At 41.1% G+C, this 18,331-nt stretch overlaps 1 protein-coding gene across 21 annotated transcripts in view; it reads right to left on the reverse strand.

Moving 5' to 3' along the window:
• The window catches only part of ZMIZ1 (zinc finger MIZ-type containing 1), a 345,842-nt gene that overhangs the window by 5,070 nt on the left and 322,441 nt on the right, over positions 1-18,331 (reverse strand). For 19 of the 21 annotated variants that reach the window (XM_072039495.1, XM_038181591.2, XM_038181582.2 and 16 more), the window contains 8 exons: positions 17,498-17,708; positions 16,178-16,283; positions 15,455-15,615; positions 15,093-15,160; positions 13,055-13,123; positions 12,261-12,508; positions 9,224-9,387; positions 3,272-3,520 (listed from right to left, as the gene is read on the reverse strand). In XM_072039495.1, the coding sequence (XP_071895596.1) occupies positions 3,272-3,520; positions 9,224-9,387; positions 12,261-12,508; positions 13,055-13,123; positions 15,093-15,160; positions 15,455-15,615; positions 16,178-16,283; positions 17,498-17,708 (1,276 nt within the window). The remainder of the gene's footprint in view (positions 1-3,271; positions 3,521-9,223; positions 9,388-12,260; positions 12,509-13,054; positions 13,124-15,092; positions 15,161-15,454; positions 15,616-16,177; positions 16,284-17,497; positions 17,709-18,331) is intronic. The other 2 variants (XM_072039497.1, XM_038181594.2) reach the window with 1 other exon arrangement.

Consider the following 18,331-nt stretch of genomic DNA (forward strand, 5'->3'; position numbering starts at 1 on the left):
AAAGCAACAACAAAAAACCACCCCTACCCCCCCCCCCCCCAAAAAAAAAAAAAAACACAAAAAAACACCCCTCAAAACAAACAAACAAAAAATAAACAACTCCCCCCCCAAAACAAACAAACAAACAAACAAAAAAACCAGCAAAAACCCCAAGGAAGAATACAGGGCGAGTAGTGACAAGGCAGGTAGATGAGTCCTATTTCTTTCCGTGGTATTGATGGGGGCTTGGAGTGCTTACTCAGCTAAACCATTACATGCAATTTGAGACATTTTAAATGGTCAGGGGCATGGCACCCCATCCAACAGCAGATGCACTGATCTCCACAGTATTTTGAAGTATCAAAATAGTTCTGATTCTTCTACTTGTATTTTTACAAATACTGTATTTCAAATAGAAAAATTCATTTTTCCAAGCATCACTCAGATTCTTTTTGATCTGACAGCTAACAAGCACACCTTAACTACTAGATTTTGTAAAAGGCAATGTTTTCTGGTTTATTCTGCATCTCACCAGGGCTTGGTGAAAAGTAAAAGTGTCGTATTTTAAAAATGACAGGGAAGAGTTTGTAATAAGCTCCCTTTATATTCAGCGTTGCGTTGAGGCCAAGACAGAAAAACATGGACTGATTTAACAAATGTAACAGTAGGTATGAGAAATTCATCTTAAGTTGTTTTATGTTGTCAAATACTATAAAACTAAAAGCTTGACTGCATCACATTTAGCATGCAAATATTATATTTATATGCTTCTATTACTCCTCTGAAAATGCAGCTTCATCTTCTAACATTAAATGGATGAACATAATTTTAAAATAAGCTACACATGAAATGTAGAAGGAAGTTTATTACTTCCTAAGTGTTTTAGAAAAAAAAAACAAAGATGCCAAGTTTACATAAACAAAATGTCCCAGAGGAATGTTTTCTTAAAACACCTCTTTCTTTTATTCATAGCTAAACTGCTGTTGTTATAGCACTAGACTAATGATAAGGCAAAATGCATTTCACCTGCTATCATAGTTTTTCTGAATATCTAGTGTGGAAGACAGAAAGAAAATGGCGGCCTCGCCAAATGTTTAGAAAGAAAAAAATGGCTGAATGTATCCTACAGATCTTCCCAGCTCAATTGTTAAAAATCTATCATAATGCCTCTGAGATGCGATTCTTGTATATAGGGGATTTCTGTTTTATTTTTAGATAAGTGAAAGTTATAAACAATATGCTCAGTATCTCTAAGGATTAAGTCTTTAGTTTTGAGGGTGTATTTCATATGTTGAAGCAATGACAAAAATTTGGGCTTAAAATGTTTCTAGGACTAGGACAAAAAACAGAATCAGCCTTTTTTTTTTTTTTAATTAAGGCATAATTTAAAGCTGTGTAAGGGGTGGAAAGGGCAAAGGGGGTGGAAATTCTGAAGAAGAAGGGTATTTGAGAATGCCGGTGTGTTCCCAGATCCCCTCGTGCAGGCCTGCGAAAGGCAGGGCCCACCTGGAGCCAGAGCTGGCCCTGCAGCTCGGTGCCTGGCACGCCGCTGAGTGAAAAGCCGAGGGCGCAGCAGGAGCTGAGGCCGCTGAGAGGGAGCAGAAGGGAGGGGGAGACGGGTGGGGCAGACACCAGGGGATGTGCTGGGCTTGGCAGAATTTGGAGAGGTGCACCCGGTGCTCCTGAAGTGAACACTTCAGGGGTCTAACCAGGGCTGCGAGCCTTGGGCCTCTGCTGTGTGGTGTGAGTCATCTTTGTGTGTATCAGGTGCGTCCCTCTATCCAGGTTAAACCCCACAGTGCATGACACTGAAGCACTAGTGAACGATTACAACCGTGTCAGCAGGCAGCAGACTCAGCTGCCTATGGTGCATTCCCCAGCTTGGTTTCAGCTCACAGATAACGCCACATGGTGCCTCGCTCAGCCACCAGAAGTTAAACCCACTGAAATAATATTTCCAAGACCTACACTCACTCCCCCCACTGTACAGCACTTGCCTCCTCGTTCAGCTAAGACCATTTCAGTCTCCCATTGAGTCCAGCATGCCTCTGTCAGCGATACCCACAGTGCTATCATAAAGGTACAGGTTTCCTACTTCGCTTTTCACCCAGGAGTATGTGCCTGACCCATAACACCATACTTTGTTACTTAAATACCTGAAGAGAAAATGAGACTATTTCACCTATTATTAATGTTACTCCTACAGTCCTTAAGGGCAGAGACCTCTGGTTGCCACTTGACCTCCCAAGGGATATATGTGGCCATCACCGCGCTACGTGACAGAGCGGCAGCCTCCCTCTAGCAGGCAGATGCTACTCCACAGAGAGCTTTTTGCAGTGACTGGAGCATCCCTTCCTCCCTCTCGCCCCTCTGTGAGGCTGCCTGACGGCACAGTGCTGTCGTGTGACAGGGAACATGCACGTACACAGCAACAGTAATACAGATATAAATCTGAGGCACAGAGGTGAACATTTCTCTCAGAGAACTACATTGTGCGGCAGACTTTGGACCAGACAGAAGATACAAGTACGGGAACGCATGACTCAAATGAAAATCTAGCCCTAGCTAAGAAATTTAGATTTTGTGAGGTAGGTAGGTGGTTAACCAGAAGGATGCCTCAGATAACTTATTTCCAGCAGTAGGGAGCAGATGGCAGGACACATCACTTTTGGCCTTAACAGCAGGCTTATCTCTGCTTAGTCATGAGCTGCCCTCCACCCTGGCTACGGAGGCAGAAGACATCCGCATCGTTTACTTTCCCATCTGCAACGCCAGCATGGCACATCAGAGGAGGGACACAGCGAGCTGAGGGAGCAGCATGGTGGGCCTGCTGAGGACCCCCCAGCCACACACCCCGGGGCCGGTGCGTGGCTCGCTGGGCACCGCGCAGCCCCAGCCCGGACCGTGTGCGGCCGCCTCCTTCCTCTCATCCGGGCACAGCGGCGGCTGCAGGGTCTGGGCTCGCACACACGCGAGTCCCCGTCCAGCGACGAGGAGGACAGGGAGATCTGTCCCAGCAGGCGCCCGACCTGCCGTCTCAAGGAACACCTGCCTTCACGCTAGGAAGAGGATACGGCTGGCACGTCATGCAGCTACTTACAACAGAAAAGTTTCCACAGCAAGCCAGGAGCGCCCTGTCACCTCAGCGGCAGCGACTACACCCATGTACCCAAGCATGAGACGATGGCATGTGCTGTGGAAGCGGCTCCCCGTCCCCGCGCCCCCCCCGCCCTCCCGCCGCCATGTCAAGCACACGCTATGGCAGGCAGATGATAGTATGACACAGACTTACATCCAGCGAGGGCTCCGGCATGTCAGGTGCTCCCTGTCCACCAGCCTGACCCTCTAAGGCTGAGGAGGGATTAAAGGTCAGGTCACTGTGTGGATGGTTGCCAGAAGCGGCCGGGGGCGGCTGCCGGGACTGCTGGCTGGGAGGCCCGCTGTGATGTAATGGCTGCCCTGACTGGCTGCTGGGGTGAGGGACGTGCAAACCTTGCTGCATGGAAGTATGGGACTGATCAGTGCTGCCGGGATGAGGGATCTGCGGAGGAGGAAAAAAGCAGGAAAAGAAAGTGAGGCCACAAGGTACAGTGCTCGCGGTGCCTGACTCTGTAACCGCATGTTAAAAGGAAATAACGTAAATGAATTAAAAAGACAAAAAAAAAAAGCGCAATTGGAAAAGAAAGCTCCATATCCCAATGCCGGAGGAAATGTTTCGGCTTTTTGAGGGTTATCTGCAAAGGGGAAATAAACATGTTGGGTTTGTGCTGCTGCATTTGCTTCATTGTGATGTGGGAAACTTGATGTGACCGTGCAAAATAACAAACCCCAAGGAGGAGGGGAAGAGGCTAATGGGCACTGCTCAGCGTGAGCGAGGCAGAGCTTTTCCCTTAAAAAAAATTTCCATGAATGGATGGAGAATTTGTTGAATAATGATCCTCCATGCCAGTAAACTGATTAACTGAGAAAATGCATAATTTCTGCTTGGATTCTTTATTGGGTAGCTTGCCTGACGCTGCTGCCTATTCTTGTTTCAGCTTGTTATAAACATCTGGCAAATGCCAGCCCTTCCCTACTCCTCCTCTCCTTTTTTTTTTTTCCCTCCTTCTTTTCAGAACGCAACATCCCTTATAAGGGCTGCAGATTTTCTTAGCTGATAGTCATGAGTTCTGATGGCTGAAAAGAACAAGTGGGCTCAGTTAGAAAAGCTCTCCAACCACCAGCAGAGCTGCCGGAGGTGGCTGCGTACCTGCTGACATCCTGCCTGACTGAAAAGTACTGTGCATTAGCTTAAACTTAGCACAGACCATATTACATAGTACATTTTTACTTTAAATTCATGTCATGGGTAAGTTTTCTAGCAAAACCTTAATTTTTTTTTTTATGTTTGCTATGGGGAATATACTACCAAACCGTATACATATTCCAAACCCTATTATGGAAGGATGGTGGAAAAAAAATCTTTCTCACATTACAGAGAAGCAACAAAAATGCACAAGCCCAATTTTTCCTTCTGCTGCATGTCACCTTTAATGCTAGGGGACTCTGGGACTTGACCATGGTGCCATGAGAAAGAAGTGTATGAATGCCTCAGAACCCGTTGTCTCATGTTAATTGGGTATATGGAGAAGCAAAAAATGTAAACATTTTTTGAGAAATGCTACATATTGCCACAAAGTGGAGCTGAAACAAAAGAACAGATACATACAACAACAGCATGAAATTCATCCAGCCAAGCCAACAGAAACTAGCAAAATGCTATGTCAGCATTGAACCTTTCATATCACAGTAAACTGCAAGGTTATTTTAACCTCAATCTTCAGTTTTGGAAAGCGAAAGGGAGGTTATTACAAAACTTAATAAAAACGTTCCCACAAAACTTAAAAGAAAAATTCACAGAAACAAGCATTTTTTAAAAAAACATTTCTCCACTCTCATGAAAACTGACATCTGAACATTGATGCACTGGGACACTCATACTCGACTACATGGAGATCCTTTCCAATAGTTTGGTAGGCGAGTTGATAGAAACGAGCAGGATTCTACATGTAATGTTGTTTTGGGGGCTCTTCCCCAAGTGAGAGCTTAAAATAACTGTTCTCAAGTACTGATGCACCCTCTTCAATCCATTAGGGTCACAGCTGGACTACTTGAAAGGTATTCTGTAACATCATCGTTGTTACCTTATGGGTAAACTTGTGCAAAATCTGCCCACAGACCACAGCTTAACGTAAATATATCTGCAGCCTAAAACCTTTGCAAAAGTCCGAGCGAAAGTAGACGTTTGTCCAAATGGTATCGTTTCCTTCTTCGTTCATTGAGGACACGTGCAACAGAAAGTGTGCAAATTAAGAAAACTTAATAACAAAAAGTAAAAAGCAATTTAAGACAGTGTTGCTTAAGTGGGAAAGCAGTTTCCAGAAAACAAAATAAAACAGGATCACCTTGAAATGTCTCATAAATGTATCCCCAAATGCACAAGGCAAGAGTCACACTGATATGTTAACAACAATAATTACTTAAATCAAGAGGCATTCATATGTTTTCAGACATATTTAAAAACATAAACAGGTTAGAAATTCTATAAATTACATTTACATAGGTAAACATAAGTATTTAGTTGATAAGGCAGTATCTTGGGCCCTGAGATAACTGTTGGATAAGCAGTAATTGTTAATTACAAGACTGAGGGATATTGCTTTTAAACAGGCGCTGCAGGTTCAAAGTCTGTCTGACAGCATTCTATTCATCCAGGGAGAAAACAAAAAGCTCAGAACCTCAACATTTTTCCATTTGTATTCAGCTAACTAATGGTAAGTTTGCACTGGTACAAAACCACTCTAAATACAACCTGTAGATCTCCAGCTTGTGTCTACAACTCTCCTTGTTTTATTTTAAAAGCACTAACCTACCTTATGAAAGCTGAGTCTAACCAAGTTCCCTTTGCCTACACGGCAAGGAAATTCCGGAGTTGTTTTTTGGAGTGTAAACTGTGGCACTCTTAAAACATTTACAGACTGTAAAAGGAAAGTTCATAGCACACACAACTACATCTTCTGTTTAATAGCACAAAACAACACAACTCTTTATGAGGCTAAGAGTGACCTCTAGGAGTGCTGAGATGTAGAACAATGGGACTTGCAGGCTGAAGAACAATATTCCGTTCATCTTGGAAGAAAACTGATAGTGAAAGAAGATCAGAAGGTTACGTCAATTGTTTATACATCTCTCCATTCCAGAGGTCACAGTTTTACTAACTCTTTAAGCTGAGCTAAATGGCAGAACCACTGAAAGATGCCATCCTGCCCCGCTGCTCTTCTCTGCCACTTTTCCCATACATTTTTCCTTTGACATCAGATGCATCCTTGCAGATACGCAGTGAACTAAACTGGGGAACTATCGTATATCGAAGTTGATTTCTTTGTTTTCCCCCTGAATTAGTTTTCCATCATATCAGTAACATGATCCAGGTCATTTCATGGCTGTAGTAACTTCTGTTGGTGTGTGAGAGAGGAAAAGTGAAAACAGAAAGAAGAGGGATGACTTCTTTCCCTAACACCTTAATGTTTATATGAAACTATGGCCTGATCATCCATTGCTCAGTCATGTACCACTTCTTACACTGTCTTCAGTAAACAATAATCTAGAACTAATTCTGAATTCTTGTTTAAAACTTGCTCACAATTTCTGAGAACATAAAAAGTGCAGTTGTGACAGCTGTCTTGCACTAACATAGTGCAAACATTTGTTCTATAGTTCTCAAAGCATTTTACACTGGGTGTTACTTCTAGCTACGTTTCAGATTCTTCTTCTTCTCACAAGAGTGGACTGCTAGTGCTGACAGAAGATAGTTCTGACAATCCAGCCCTTTGTTACCCAGCTCTATCTACCCTGGAGAAACATGTCTGCATTTTCTGGAGTGACCTACAGAGTGTGTCTGGAGTGACCAACTCTTCCTGCTACTACTATATGAGAGCAGGCTACCACATAAATCTTCAGAATGGGAAAATTAGGAACTTTCTCAGCAGCATTCAGCTCGAATCGATTTCAGTTAGAAATAGACCTCTGGTCTAGAAGGACCAGACATCTCCTGACTCGCCTTTTGGACATGAAACAGTCAAAGTGAATAGTAGATGAAAACAAACTATACCTTGTATGTGTAAAAAAGAAAAACAGAAAGCCATACAAGAGTAGAGACAACATTGTGAAACCTTAATTCAATTACGTAATGTGATTTATAGTTACTTTCATATAGAGGTGTCAGTCTGAAGACATTGAGTTATGCAGTTCAGAAGTATGTTAATGGCATGTGTTTCTCTAAAAGCAGAAATTTTAAAGTGACTTTCCTTGAGTCTGCTACCAACAGTTCATTTTTGAGAGAGAAGAGAGCAAGAAGGAGAAAATAGAAAAAGGAAAGCAGAGACTCTGTAATACTGAAAAAGCTGAGCAGGAGTACTAACTGTCCACAAATGTGGTCTAAAGACTTGCGTGGCCAAATTGGCAAGGTCAGTCTAACTCCCTTGTGCTACTAGACCTGAAAACTGATCCTTACTAGGGAAAATCACCCAGTGACATAAACCAGATGGAGCCTGCCACTTCCCTTTCCCAAACAGCATACCTTGCATATCACGATAGATGAGGGAGAAGTGAGGCAAAGGTTTACTTTAATTGCCAGCTATCAAAAGAAAGTATTAGTTCTGCTACAGACTGGCCCACAGAACCAAAAATCTATTAACATTTGCCCAAATACCCTCTTATAATTCTGCAATATATATAGCTGTGAGCAGCTTTTAACTTTGGTATTATCTGTAAGGAGTCCAATTTTCAGAAAGCCAGAGATTCTTCACTTTCATATTCAACCACTTCAGAAACTTCACCGGGGCAACTACTATAGCAAAGGTAAAGCAGTTACTGATGGAGTGGAGATGTAGGTGTCATGTAATGGGAGGCACAGAAGAATTCCCTTTGGCTTTGATTCAAAGGACAGCAGCTGTGTGCGAGTGGTTCAGGTTGGTAACAGTTATCCTCACTGCTGTACGGTTGGTTCTGATGCAGATAATTCAGACTACTCAGTAAACTTGGTATGTGAAATTTGCCAAAGTAAAATTAAATTTACAGCGTGCTTGTTCTGTCCTTTATTAGCCTGTTATGTGGTAAAGTCATTACAGTTTCTGGACTCTTTGCAGACAGTCATCTTCTTAGTTGGGATCACTCCAAGCTATACTAAGAACTCTCTCTCCACTCCCTTCCTATTTCTCACCATCCTCCTTGGAAAACCCACTGCCAGCTAGTGGAGACATTGACTGAGTAGGCTTTTGCTAAGCATCTGCTACCACATTTCCTCATTACATTTTGAAATTGTGCTTTCTAGTACTCACTAAAGACATGGCACAGATGACTTGTCAAGTTAAACATCCTTCCTGTGCAGTATGCTATACAGCCCCTGCCCTGTAACTTAAATGAATATAAAAGGATACACACACACACCACACAGAGTTAAAATAGGTGATTAGCCATGCCTAAGAATTAAATGCTGGTCGTAGCTTTTCTATCACCTAGTTGGTGCAGTACTACATTTTCTGGACATAAAGTTCTGTATATAACCCTTAGTGCATTGAGCAAGCTGTTTTTCTAACACATTTCTGCCTCTCCAACTGAGACCTGAGGAACTTCAATTTTTTTACATCTCTTACATTGATATACCCTCATACCAGTGGCAGCATCCCTCCTTGAAATCTACAGGTTTGTCCTATTCCCAAAAGCCTAAAGGTGCCTTTCATTCTACTTGTGTAGAATTCTCTTTCAGTATACTTTGATGCAAATTTTGCCCTCAGGGACAAAGCCAGGGAAGATACTGTCCCTACTTTGAAGTCAGTAAATGTCTTACAAGCTGTCTGCTGAGGATGGATATTCACAGACTCTGCTGGCCCAGGGAATGAATGCTAGTCTTTTTAGGTGTCAGAGCAAAGCACAATGATTAACACAAGCACACTGAGCCAGGTTGTCTCTTTCAGGTAAACAAGCTTAAACAACAGTTCAAAAAACCTCAAGAATGTCTCTCCACAAGAGAAAAGGCCAAAACTTAAAAATGGCATCTCTGACAGCATTTCTCAGGGCTATTCTATTTCAAGAACTGCCAAAGCTAGGAATCCCCAAAGAAGTAAGAGCAGATCACAAGCAAAGTCCTGAGGATTGCTCCTTACTCCCACAAAGAACGGTCTACGTCTTCAGCGCCATTACTTACAGATTCCTGCATGGGGTGACTCAGAGGTTTGTCGAGAGCTGCCATACTGCTGGGCATGTCTGGGGGATGTGACAGCTGGGGCCCATGCATGAAGTCGTTCATAGATGTTCCACCAGGATTCCCGTGCGGAAAATCAAAGTTACCATGACCTTGGTAACTGTTGCCTAGAAGAGAAACAGATATGATATGTATGATTTTTTTTTTTCCTGACACTGACTTTTCAGAGTCTCTTGTAAAAGCTGTGCAGTGCCACATCCTCCTTGCATAGCATGGGGAAACAGATGCTGAACGTGGTGGCAATGTTGCACTCCCCATTCCAAGAGGCAGCTGGAGAAATAGGGAGGAAAAAATGTCATTTGACTTTCAAATACTGGCTACTGCTAAGAGTATTAGGATTCACTGTAGCAGTTCACGTTCGTTTTAAAACTCATTGAAAACTGCTGACACTTGGAAGAACTGTTCAGTCACTGCTTAAGCAAGACAAAAAGTCAAAGGAATATTAAACTCTATGGAATATTTGCATCTGGAAGTATCACAGTGAAACTGTGACTCACTGCCCAAGCACAAATTATATATAGGACACCTGCGTTATTTTTATCTACGTTTCTATGCCCTCAGTAGGACTGTAGTATTGCTTCGGTTTCTGATGAAGCTAACTGAGAGAGCAGTATCAGGAAGTTGCCACAGTACCAGTTCATAGCACAGCATCTCTTTTACCTCCTCTTCTTCAGTATAAACTGCCAATTTCCATTAAGATAATGCAGAAGAGGCCTTCTTGTCTGAGATTTTTGAGGTAATACTGCTTCCTTCACAAGAAACCTAGTAAAATTCACTTGACTCTCTGGAAATACATCATCAATTTTTCCGTTCTGGAAACATATCTATTCTCATTTTCAGAGTTACAAATTGCCTCACTGTATTTAGTGTTTCAGCCTGTGGATATGCATTTTTGTAATGAAAATTAGGGAATTTTTGAAATCTACCTAACTTTGGACAGAAATTATGTTCTCCGAAGCACCAAAATCCCACATCAACTCAGTCAAAATGATCTGGATTTAACTCTGACACATTTACCATTTAGCAAAAAGCCTGGGGCCTTCTGCTGATCTTCACAACAAATATTGTATGGCCATTACCAGAACATTTTGATCACTTCCACCTCAGCCCTGTGAGTGTCACCTTAATTCTTAAGTAAGCATGTATCAGAGTACAGGGAATTTAGTCTCCATATTCTTTTCTGTTCTGATCCTTCTGTTAACACTTCCGCCTGAGATACTGACTCTGGTGGTTTATTTGCTACAAAGAACAAAACTGAACTAAAGCCATGAAGCTATTTCATGTAAGTGACCAAACCGGACCATGCTGAACTCTGAAATAACAGAATAGCTTTACAGCTTGCACGGAGAGCCTGAGGTTTCTCAGCTGAAGTACAGCAGCTTTGAATGCTCGAGTCAAGAAGGGAGTTCAACAAATTCAAGTAGCTGCATCACTGGCTCTTCAGCACAGCTTCATAAGCAGAAGTTTAATCTCACAGGAATAGAAGTCACTAGCCATGTAAGAGTATTTCTCAGAGAAGTCGGGACTTTGATCTGTCATGTAAATACCGCAGAGCCTTACTAATTCTCTTTTTGTTAATCTGCAAACTGGATAAGTCTCACAGAACGTAACTGCTCTTGCCTTGCTTCTCAGGAAAAATTAATAGCAGGGAGCTGGCATAAGGTCTTGTATTACCAAGTACTTGCTATATTTACAAATTATATACTTCAGTACACTTACTGACATAACCAAATAAACAAACATAAACCACAGCAGTAATAACACTATTATTTTTTGTAGAGTACTGTTAATCAGAGGACATTACCTAATTCTAAACACTAAGTTTCACCACACGTACCGATGGAGAATGAAACTACGAGGTAGTGTACCCAAGGATTTACAGGACCTACAGGGGATGGGAGCGAAATAACAGTCTAGGCAGCAATTGCTAAACAAACCCTACAACCCAGTTTACTTGACTACTGTGTCCATTTCCGAGTAAAAGAGCTAGAGAGATGATGAAGAAAGATGGTCTGTTCTCATGCTCTGACTGCATTTCACTCCTACTTAAATACAGAAAAAAATGTGATTCAGTGCTCTTGGCTTTGTTATAGTAATCATTCATCTGTTTGAAAACCTGAAAAGTTTTATCATCTGTCATCAGTTTTGCAGTCATTGGAGCAAATTAACCATATTTTGCATGCAAGCGACATTTTTCTTCAGATGCCTGCAAAAAGCACATATATCACCTTGTAATCAATTTGGGGATTCTGATGGTGTGAACAGTTGGTCTTTTCTCAGAGCTGAACTGAGTCATATCATATTACATGCAAAAGGAACAGTCTCTGGTTTCATATTTTCAGAATTGTCACTAATTTAGTTACTCACAGTATACCAGTCATTTAAGAAGTATTTCCACTGCTTGGATTTAGTTCCATGTTTCTCAAGCTGGCAACACTGGATACAGGATCTCAGAAGTCATTTTCTAATGCCAAGGTGCTTGCAAAGCAGTTATAAGTTCTTAAAAAATCACCCGCTTTCTGGGCAGCCTATGATATGTTAACCATCTGGCCACACGTTAAACTTGGTGGACCAAGTGGCAGGATTAATGAGTCAGGTTCGCTGCTTTGTAACTAATGTAGCATCAGAAGCCTTCCCTTGAATAGAGGGACAGAAGGAAAACGGACAGAAAAGACAAAGAGAGGCGCATACTGTGGCAAGCCATGAATACATAAGGGAACATACAGTGTCCATTGATTCAGGGAGCACCACATGGCAACAAATTCAACAATCACCGATTTCCTTACTAGAACACATTTTCCTCTAACCAGATGAATCTTAAACGAAAAGTTTAATGCAGAATTTCAGAACAGCAGCCATATACATTTTACTTCCCTTATGAATCTTCGTGAGAAGATGCAGAGACATAACCGGATCACAATGATGACTGAACCGTGACTTCTACAGTGACAACTTGAGTGCACAAGGACGTAAAACTAACCTTGGTTACCATATTCAGTGGAGTTGTTGCCTCCTGGAGGAGGTGGGAGGGATGGGTAAGGTGACGGCCCAGGACCCAAAGCTGCAATCATCTCCATCACATTCGGCATGATCATCTGGCTTGGACTCATGGTCTTAAATCTTTTTGAGGGAATACCATCTGGATCATCTTTGATGTGAATATCTGACTTTATAGGGACTGGCCTCCAACTGCAAGTTGGATCAATGGTAACTTCTTCAAACTCTGAGCTGCAAAACAATGTGAGAATTCTATCATGTTAATTGCTCTTTTTTTTTTTCCTGCTATCATTTCTGTTGAAATTTTCATAAGGAACTGCATGGTAATAATTGTTCTGAAATGCTCTCGTGTATACAACCCCATGATCTTTCACTCCTCAATGTGTGCTGCAAGCAAGTTTTAGAAAAGACAACTCTGAGAGCATATGCCTGTTTTCATCCACACAATGAAATCCAAGCATATAAGTGGTCTACTCTATGTGAATCAGAGGGACTACTTCTAAATACAAGAAAACATTTAATCCTCCATTCTCAGTCTTCCCTCTGCTTCACTGATGAGGCTGTCACCAAGAGAAGACCCAAAGAAGATCTATTAAGTAGAAGAAAACTGACTCACTCTATCATTAGCTATACTCACTGATATTGCTGGCTCCACCAAGGAACCATGAAACTGAACACTCAAGTTGAATCACTAAGATCTACTTTGGCATGACTGTCTCAGCATTCATTAACATATCTCCTAATTACTTAGTCTTGGATATCAGAAAGTTCACTTACTTTTGTATAGCATTCAGAATACCCCACATGTACTGGTCAACCTCCAAGCCCTCCAGCAGAGCAGTTTTACTAGGAAAGAAAAAAAAAAGAAAACAACCATGCCTCCGTATTAGAATATCTCTGCATGTGTTGGAAAGGAGGATGGAAGAAGGATAGGCTAGTGATGAAATCCGCAGACTGGGATCCACCAACTTACTATCTTTAACACATAATTAATAATGACATCGGACAAACAGTTTCAGTTTTACATCTGCATTACCAGGATAACAGATTTTAACACCAAATATATGAGAGAAGGATACATGCATTTCTATGTATCCACAAACTCTTTGCATCTTTTAAATTGTTGTTTTTATTGAATTGTATTTCAGATTTATAGTCGTTTCAAACACAGCAAATCTCTCCTGTGATCATCACCTCGAACTACTATTTTTTCAAATTGCATCTTTGCTGTTTTTTTGAGCTACACTGTAATATGTCTTCAAAATAAGTACATAGTATAGCTGTTTTACTTAACACCAGCACAGATGGGGACAGAACAAAACCAAATGAGAAATGATTTAGTTATGCAGGCACTAAGATCTGAATGCAGATGCTCATACATACAGGTGCTCAGACTTAGAGGAACAGGATGAACATTTTGACTTGAATCTGCTAATATGTAAATTAAGAAGCAACCAGTATCTTTAATATATTCTACTCTAATTTTTAGCCAAACTTAGAACACTGAAAAGGTTCAGGTAGTTCAGAGAAAGCATCTGCACCTTAGGATAGCTATGAATCACAGACGTTACTTGAAAAAAGCTCATCTCAAGCCTGTGATGTTCTCAGAAGCAGATAAAATGGACAATCCCCACTTCTGTATATAGCTAACATTAGCTGACACAACAGGGATTCAACTGGAGACTTGCAGAGATGCTTGCAAGTTGCTACAGCTACAGCTTCTTGAGCTAAAGAGCACTGGCTCCTCAGCTGAGGCTGTAACAAACTTGTAACCCTGTGGACTGTAGGTTACAGACACTGAACAGGCTTGCAGACACTCTGTGAGTCTTTCTGCTCACTTAAATGTAAGGATGAGCCATCTGTGAACACTTCAAAGCATTTTTTTTTCTGTTTCTTCTGCAGTACAGTAGCTCTCTGGTCAAAACGTAAGGCTGAAGGTATGCCAAGGTATCCCTCTTTTCCTTTAGGCAGTTACTTCAAACTTTTGTATTCCCAGCTTCTTGGAAATATTTTACCTTCTTAAAATCAGCCTTATTGTGAAGTAGAATCCTTCCTGCTTTCTGCCCTCACCTTAATTTACACTTGACATTGACCTTGGAGGATTCGACTTCATTTCCTACCTACGTACTGGAAAATGATGCAGTCTCCAAAATTCCGATTCTCCTTGAACACAGCTATTCACTGCATACCTATGTGACTCAAAGCACACTACCTAAGACAGTTATCTGGCATCCTTACACCATCAGGCTCAGCTGAATGCTGACCTTTTTAATATTTATGTATTTGAAGTTCAGTAATTTGGGCATTACAACATGAAAATTATACAAAACTAACTCCAGAATAGGCTACCTATCCTTTTATTATGGCATGTTGCAATCTCCTCATTGCTTATACTTCATAATCTACAGGAAGACCAATTCCCAGTTCGTTAGTTTAATGTAGATATCTGCCTTATCACTGCAAATATTTGAGCTTTCTTTGAACTCTACACAATACAATGATAGCCTGATGAGAGCTGGCAGAGTATGTATTTTGAGATGTGAGAGTATGTATGATGTGAGATATGTATGTGAGAAGATATACTGTTAACTGTTTCAGAATTTCAAAAAAAAAATAAATCCAGGATGTTCCCTCAATTCATGCAATATCACTACAATTCTCTTGGGACTTAAGGTAAATGTAATAAGTCTTTCTTTTCCTAGCACTTCCATTTTCTCCCTTCCAAATCCATTATCTTTCCTTCATAACCTTAAATATGATCTGAATTTGGTCAAATCATCTACACCTGCATTTCATGTAGGATAGTTGCACTTACTTGCATACTGGACACCTCCAAGTTCCTCTTTCGCAGTTCAGTTGCAAGTAAGATTCCAGATCAAAGCACTACGTATCAGAAAGAAACAAAGAAAATAACAACAAAAAAGAGGAAATAAGGGGAAAATACTGTATTAACAACTGCCATAAAGAACCCTACTAGAACTAAACCCTAAACCAAGTAACTTACTTTCTCCCTCTACACTAAGCATATATATTTGGTTATTTATGTTGATAGTCAAAAAAAAAAAAAAACACAAAAAAACAAACCCATTTCATTAAGCTCTCTCTCTTACAACAACCAAGCAAAAGGTAACAACATGTGGCTGAAAGAATACTGCCAGGTCACTGGCATCTACTCACTTGTACATGCTTGCAATCATGACCCCTTGCTGGGAGCTGAATCCGCCGGAATGTGATCGGACACTTCAGAGACACTTTAATAGCAGTTTGCTCTACTCCATCTTCCCCGTTTAGTGTCGCATTACCAGAGGATGCTGCTACACTACTGAAGTTCCTCTTTACTGTTTAGGAAGAAGGTACGCATATGTGTGAGAAAATACACATGTACTTTAAATTCTAATGTAGAAATCTTGCAGACCAACACTTCACTCTTTAAAGGACACTTTAATGGACAATTCATTCACGTAAGTCTATTTTGTGTCATTTAGAATGCTATCCTTTACAGCAAACCATCACACACACGTGTTTCAGCTGTATCTTCAACTATAAGAAGTGCCACACAAGCACTTAAAGCAGCCCAAAATGAATAAAGAAGGATCTTTCCGTGCAAGGATTTTGAGTCAGTGAGAAACAAATATGGGGTGAAAAACAGACATTCTCCTGGGATGGAAGAGCTGTCATTAGGGATTAAACCTGTTTTTTGGAACTTCGTTACCCCCACCCAAACAGCCCTCAACATTTTGCTATACCAAGGATTTCATCTACGCATGCGGCATTCTGGAAATTCTTGACAAGTGCAGCTAAAAGTTTTCAACAAGCAAGCAAATCTGGTGCAGAAATAGCTTATCACAATTGAACGTAGGATTCTGGAAAGTCATCACCCACACAAAAACCAAAACTCACTCTTAGTGATACAATGTTCTGCTGGGAGGAGGCGTTTCTTTAGTAGACCTTGAAGCACGGAGCGAACTGATGGCCGGTGTACTAACTGCAACACGAACAAGTGTGACTGAAAGAGAATGAATTTTGTTACCACAAGAACCAAACACATATGCTACATATACTGCTGAATAGAGTTGCACTGCTCCCTTGGACGCATAGCTTCATAAGAATCTAATGCATAAATATGAAAGCTGGTGCTGCTCTGCTGAGTGCATACATGCCCTTAGGGATATACTGAGCGCTACACAGTATTTTGTTCTTTGCTCCCAGAGTGCACATTCCTATGTAACAGCTTAAAAAAAAAAAAAGTAAAGATATTCTGCATTTTCTTGTTAATATTCAGAATAAAGTGGGCTGATGTATTTCATCGCTGACATCAAGACTTATTCTTAAACCTGATTCTGGATTCTTTGACGAAGTCTACCCTACCTGCCCTTCGACTCTGTCAGAAGTTGCACAATTTGCTACCGATGTATTGGAACTCACTGCATCTTCTTCCCCAACAGAGTCCTAAGAGCTTTTTGTGGATTCACAGGATGCTGCCCCTGCTCTTAGACAATAGATAAATGGTACTATGTGGAGAAACATCAATGTGAAGTAAAGCAAAATGGGTGAAAGCCTTCTTGTCAAAGTGCCTCACTCTGTGACCTTGGGAGAGGTAGAAGCTTGCTTTCTTGTCAGTGACAACAGAACAGTTAACAGCTCAGACTGTAATGTGTGCAACAATCCGCATTAAAAATATAGGACTTGCCCCCGAGAGCATCTACACCACAGAAAAGGAGAAAAAGGAAAGCTGCATGATCTACACTGAACCACGGGATACAAGTTTTTAACCTTAATGTCTTTATGAAAAGTCATCACCACCACCAGTGATGATGGGGTTGATGTTATCATGTCAAACCAATCGCAGTTTGATACCGTAAGTAAATGAAATTAGTACTGGAAAACATTCCACGCTACCACAGTCTGCTTCCATATTAAAATCCTTCAACCACTGTGTTACACACTGAATAGCTAGAAGATCAAACTCCCATTCTCCCCTAGTCCCCAAGTCCTTACAAATATATCAGAAGGATAGCACTATATTCTGCAATAATTCTGCAGCAAAAATTTCAGTATTAGTACTCTGCCTGTGTCAACACCATTAAACAAGCACCTTATCAGAAAAATCCATGGGAAGAAAATGAGAGGAAGGCTTTTTCAGCTAAGGCAACATTTGCAAACTGCACTAAAAAGCAAAGTCAGCATCAGCAGCTGCAGCCGCAAGCTCAATGTACTTACACAACAACATGCTGTGACTGTAATTTGAATCGTGTTTCTTCCTGGCTGGCAGACATGCTTTAGGTGCAGAGGTTTATGAGATGTCTTGTTGTCACCACGTTCGATGGTAAGTGGGGTTGCATTAACGCTGACCTGGACTGAAGCTGGCCAGTTTGTGTTCATTTGTCTGTCTTCATGGTGATAGCACTTGAACTGTAATTCCAAGTCAGACCTGTACAACAACCAATAAATCTTTCTTTTAACTTTTCTTTCACTTTGCAGAAGGAGGTCTTTTTGATGCTACGAACATTTTTTCATGATGAGTCAGCCTATTTTTCTCAAATTACTGCCAATAAAGGATATAACATACTTTCTTCATAAAAGCCCTTAAGAGAAGCAGGTCATGATGAATTAAGGATGTAAGCATACTACAAAGATGCTAGTATTGTACACTTCTAAAGGACTTTCCAGGTGAACATCTCAAACCACTTTGCAAAAACAGACTGTGGAACTATCCTGCTGAAAGAAAAACATCAATGTCGGACAGGTCTTTCCTGCGTGTTACAGTTAAGAACACCAAAGTGATGTGCTGCAGTAGGATGTGCAGGACGATTGTGGATCCTTTGCTATTTGAGAGTATTTAAAAGACGTTTTGCACAAATGCTTGTCAGACATAATAGAGATATAGGTAATCCTGCCTTGGAAGAGGTAAATCAACTAAGATAAAATGACCCCTGCTTCTCACTGCCTGTGTTTCTGTGATTCCAAATTAACACAGCTGTGGATTAAATCTACCCAATTTAGAGCTTCTTTCAGAGCATGACTCCCTCCCACCTCTCTAATAATAAATTCCAC

The sequence above is a fragment of the Anas platyrhynchos genome, chromosome 6, assembly GCF_047663525.1.
Source record: "Anas platyrhynchos isolate ZD024472 breed Pekin duck chromosome 6, IASCAAS_PekinDuck_T2T, whole genome shotgun sequence".
NCBI classification, from domain to species: Eukaryota; Metazoa; Chordata; class Aves; order Anseriformes; family Anatidae; genus Anas; species Anas platyrhynchos.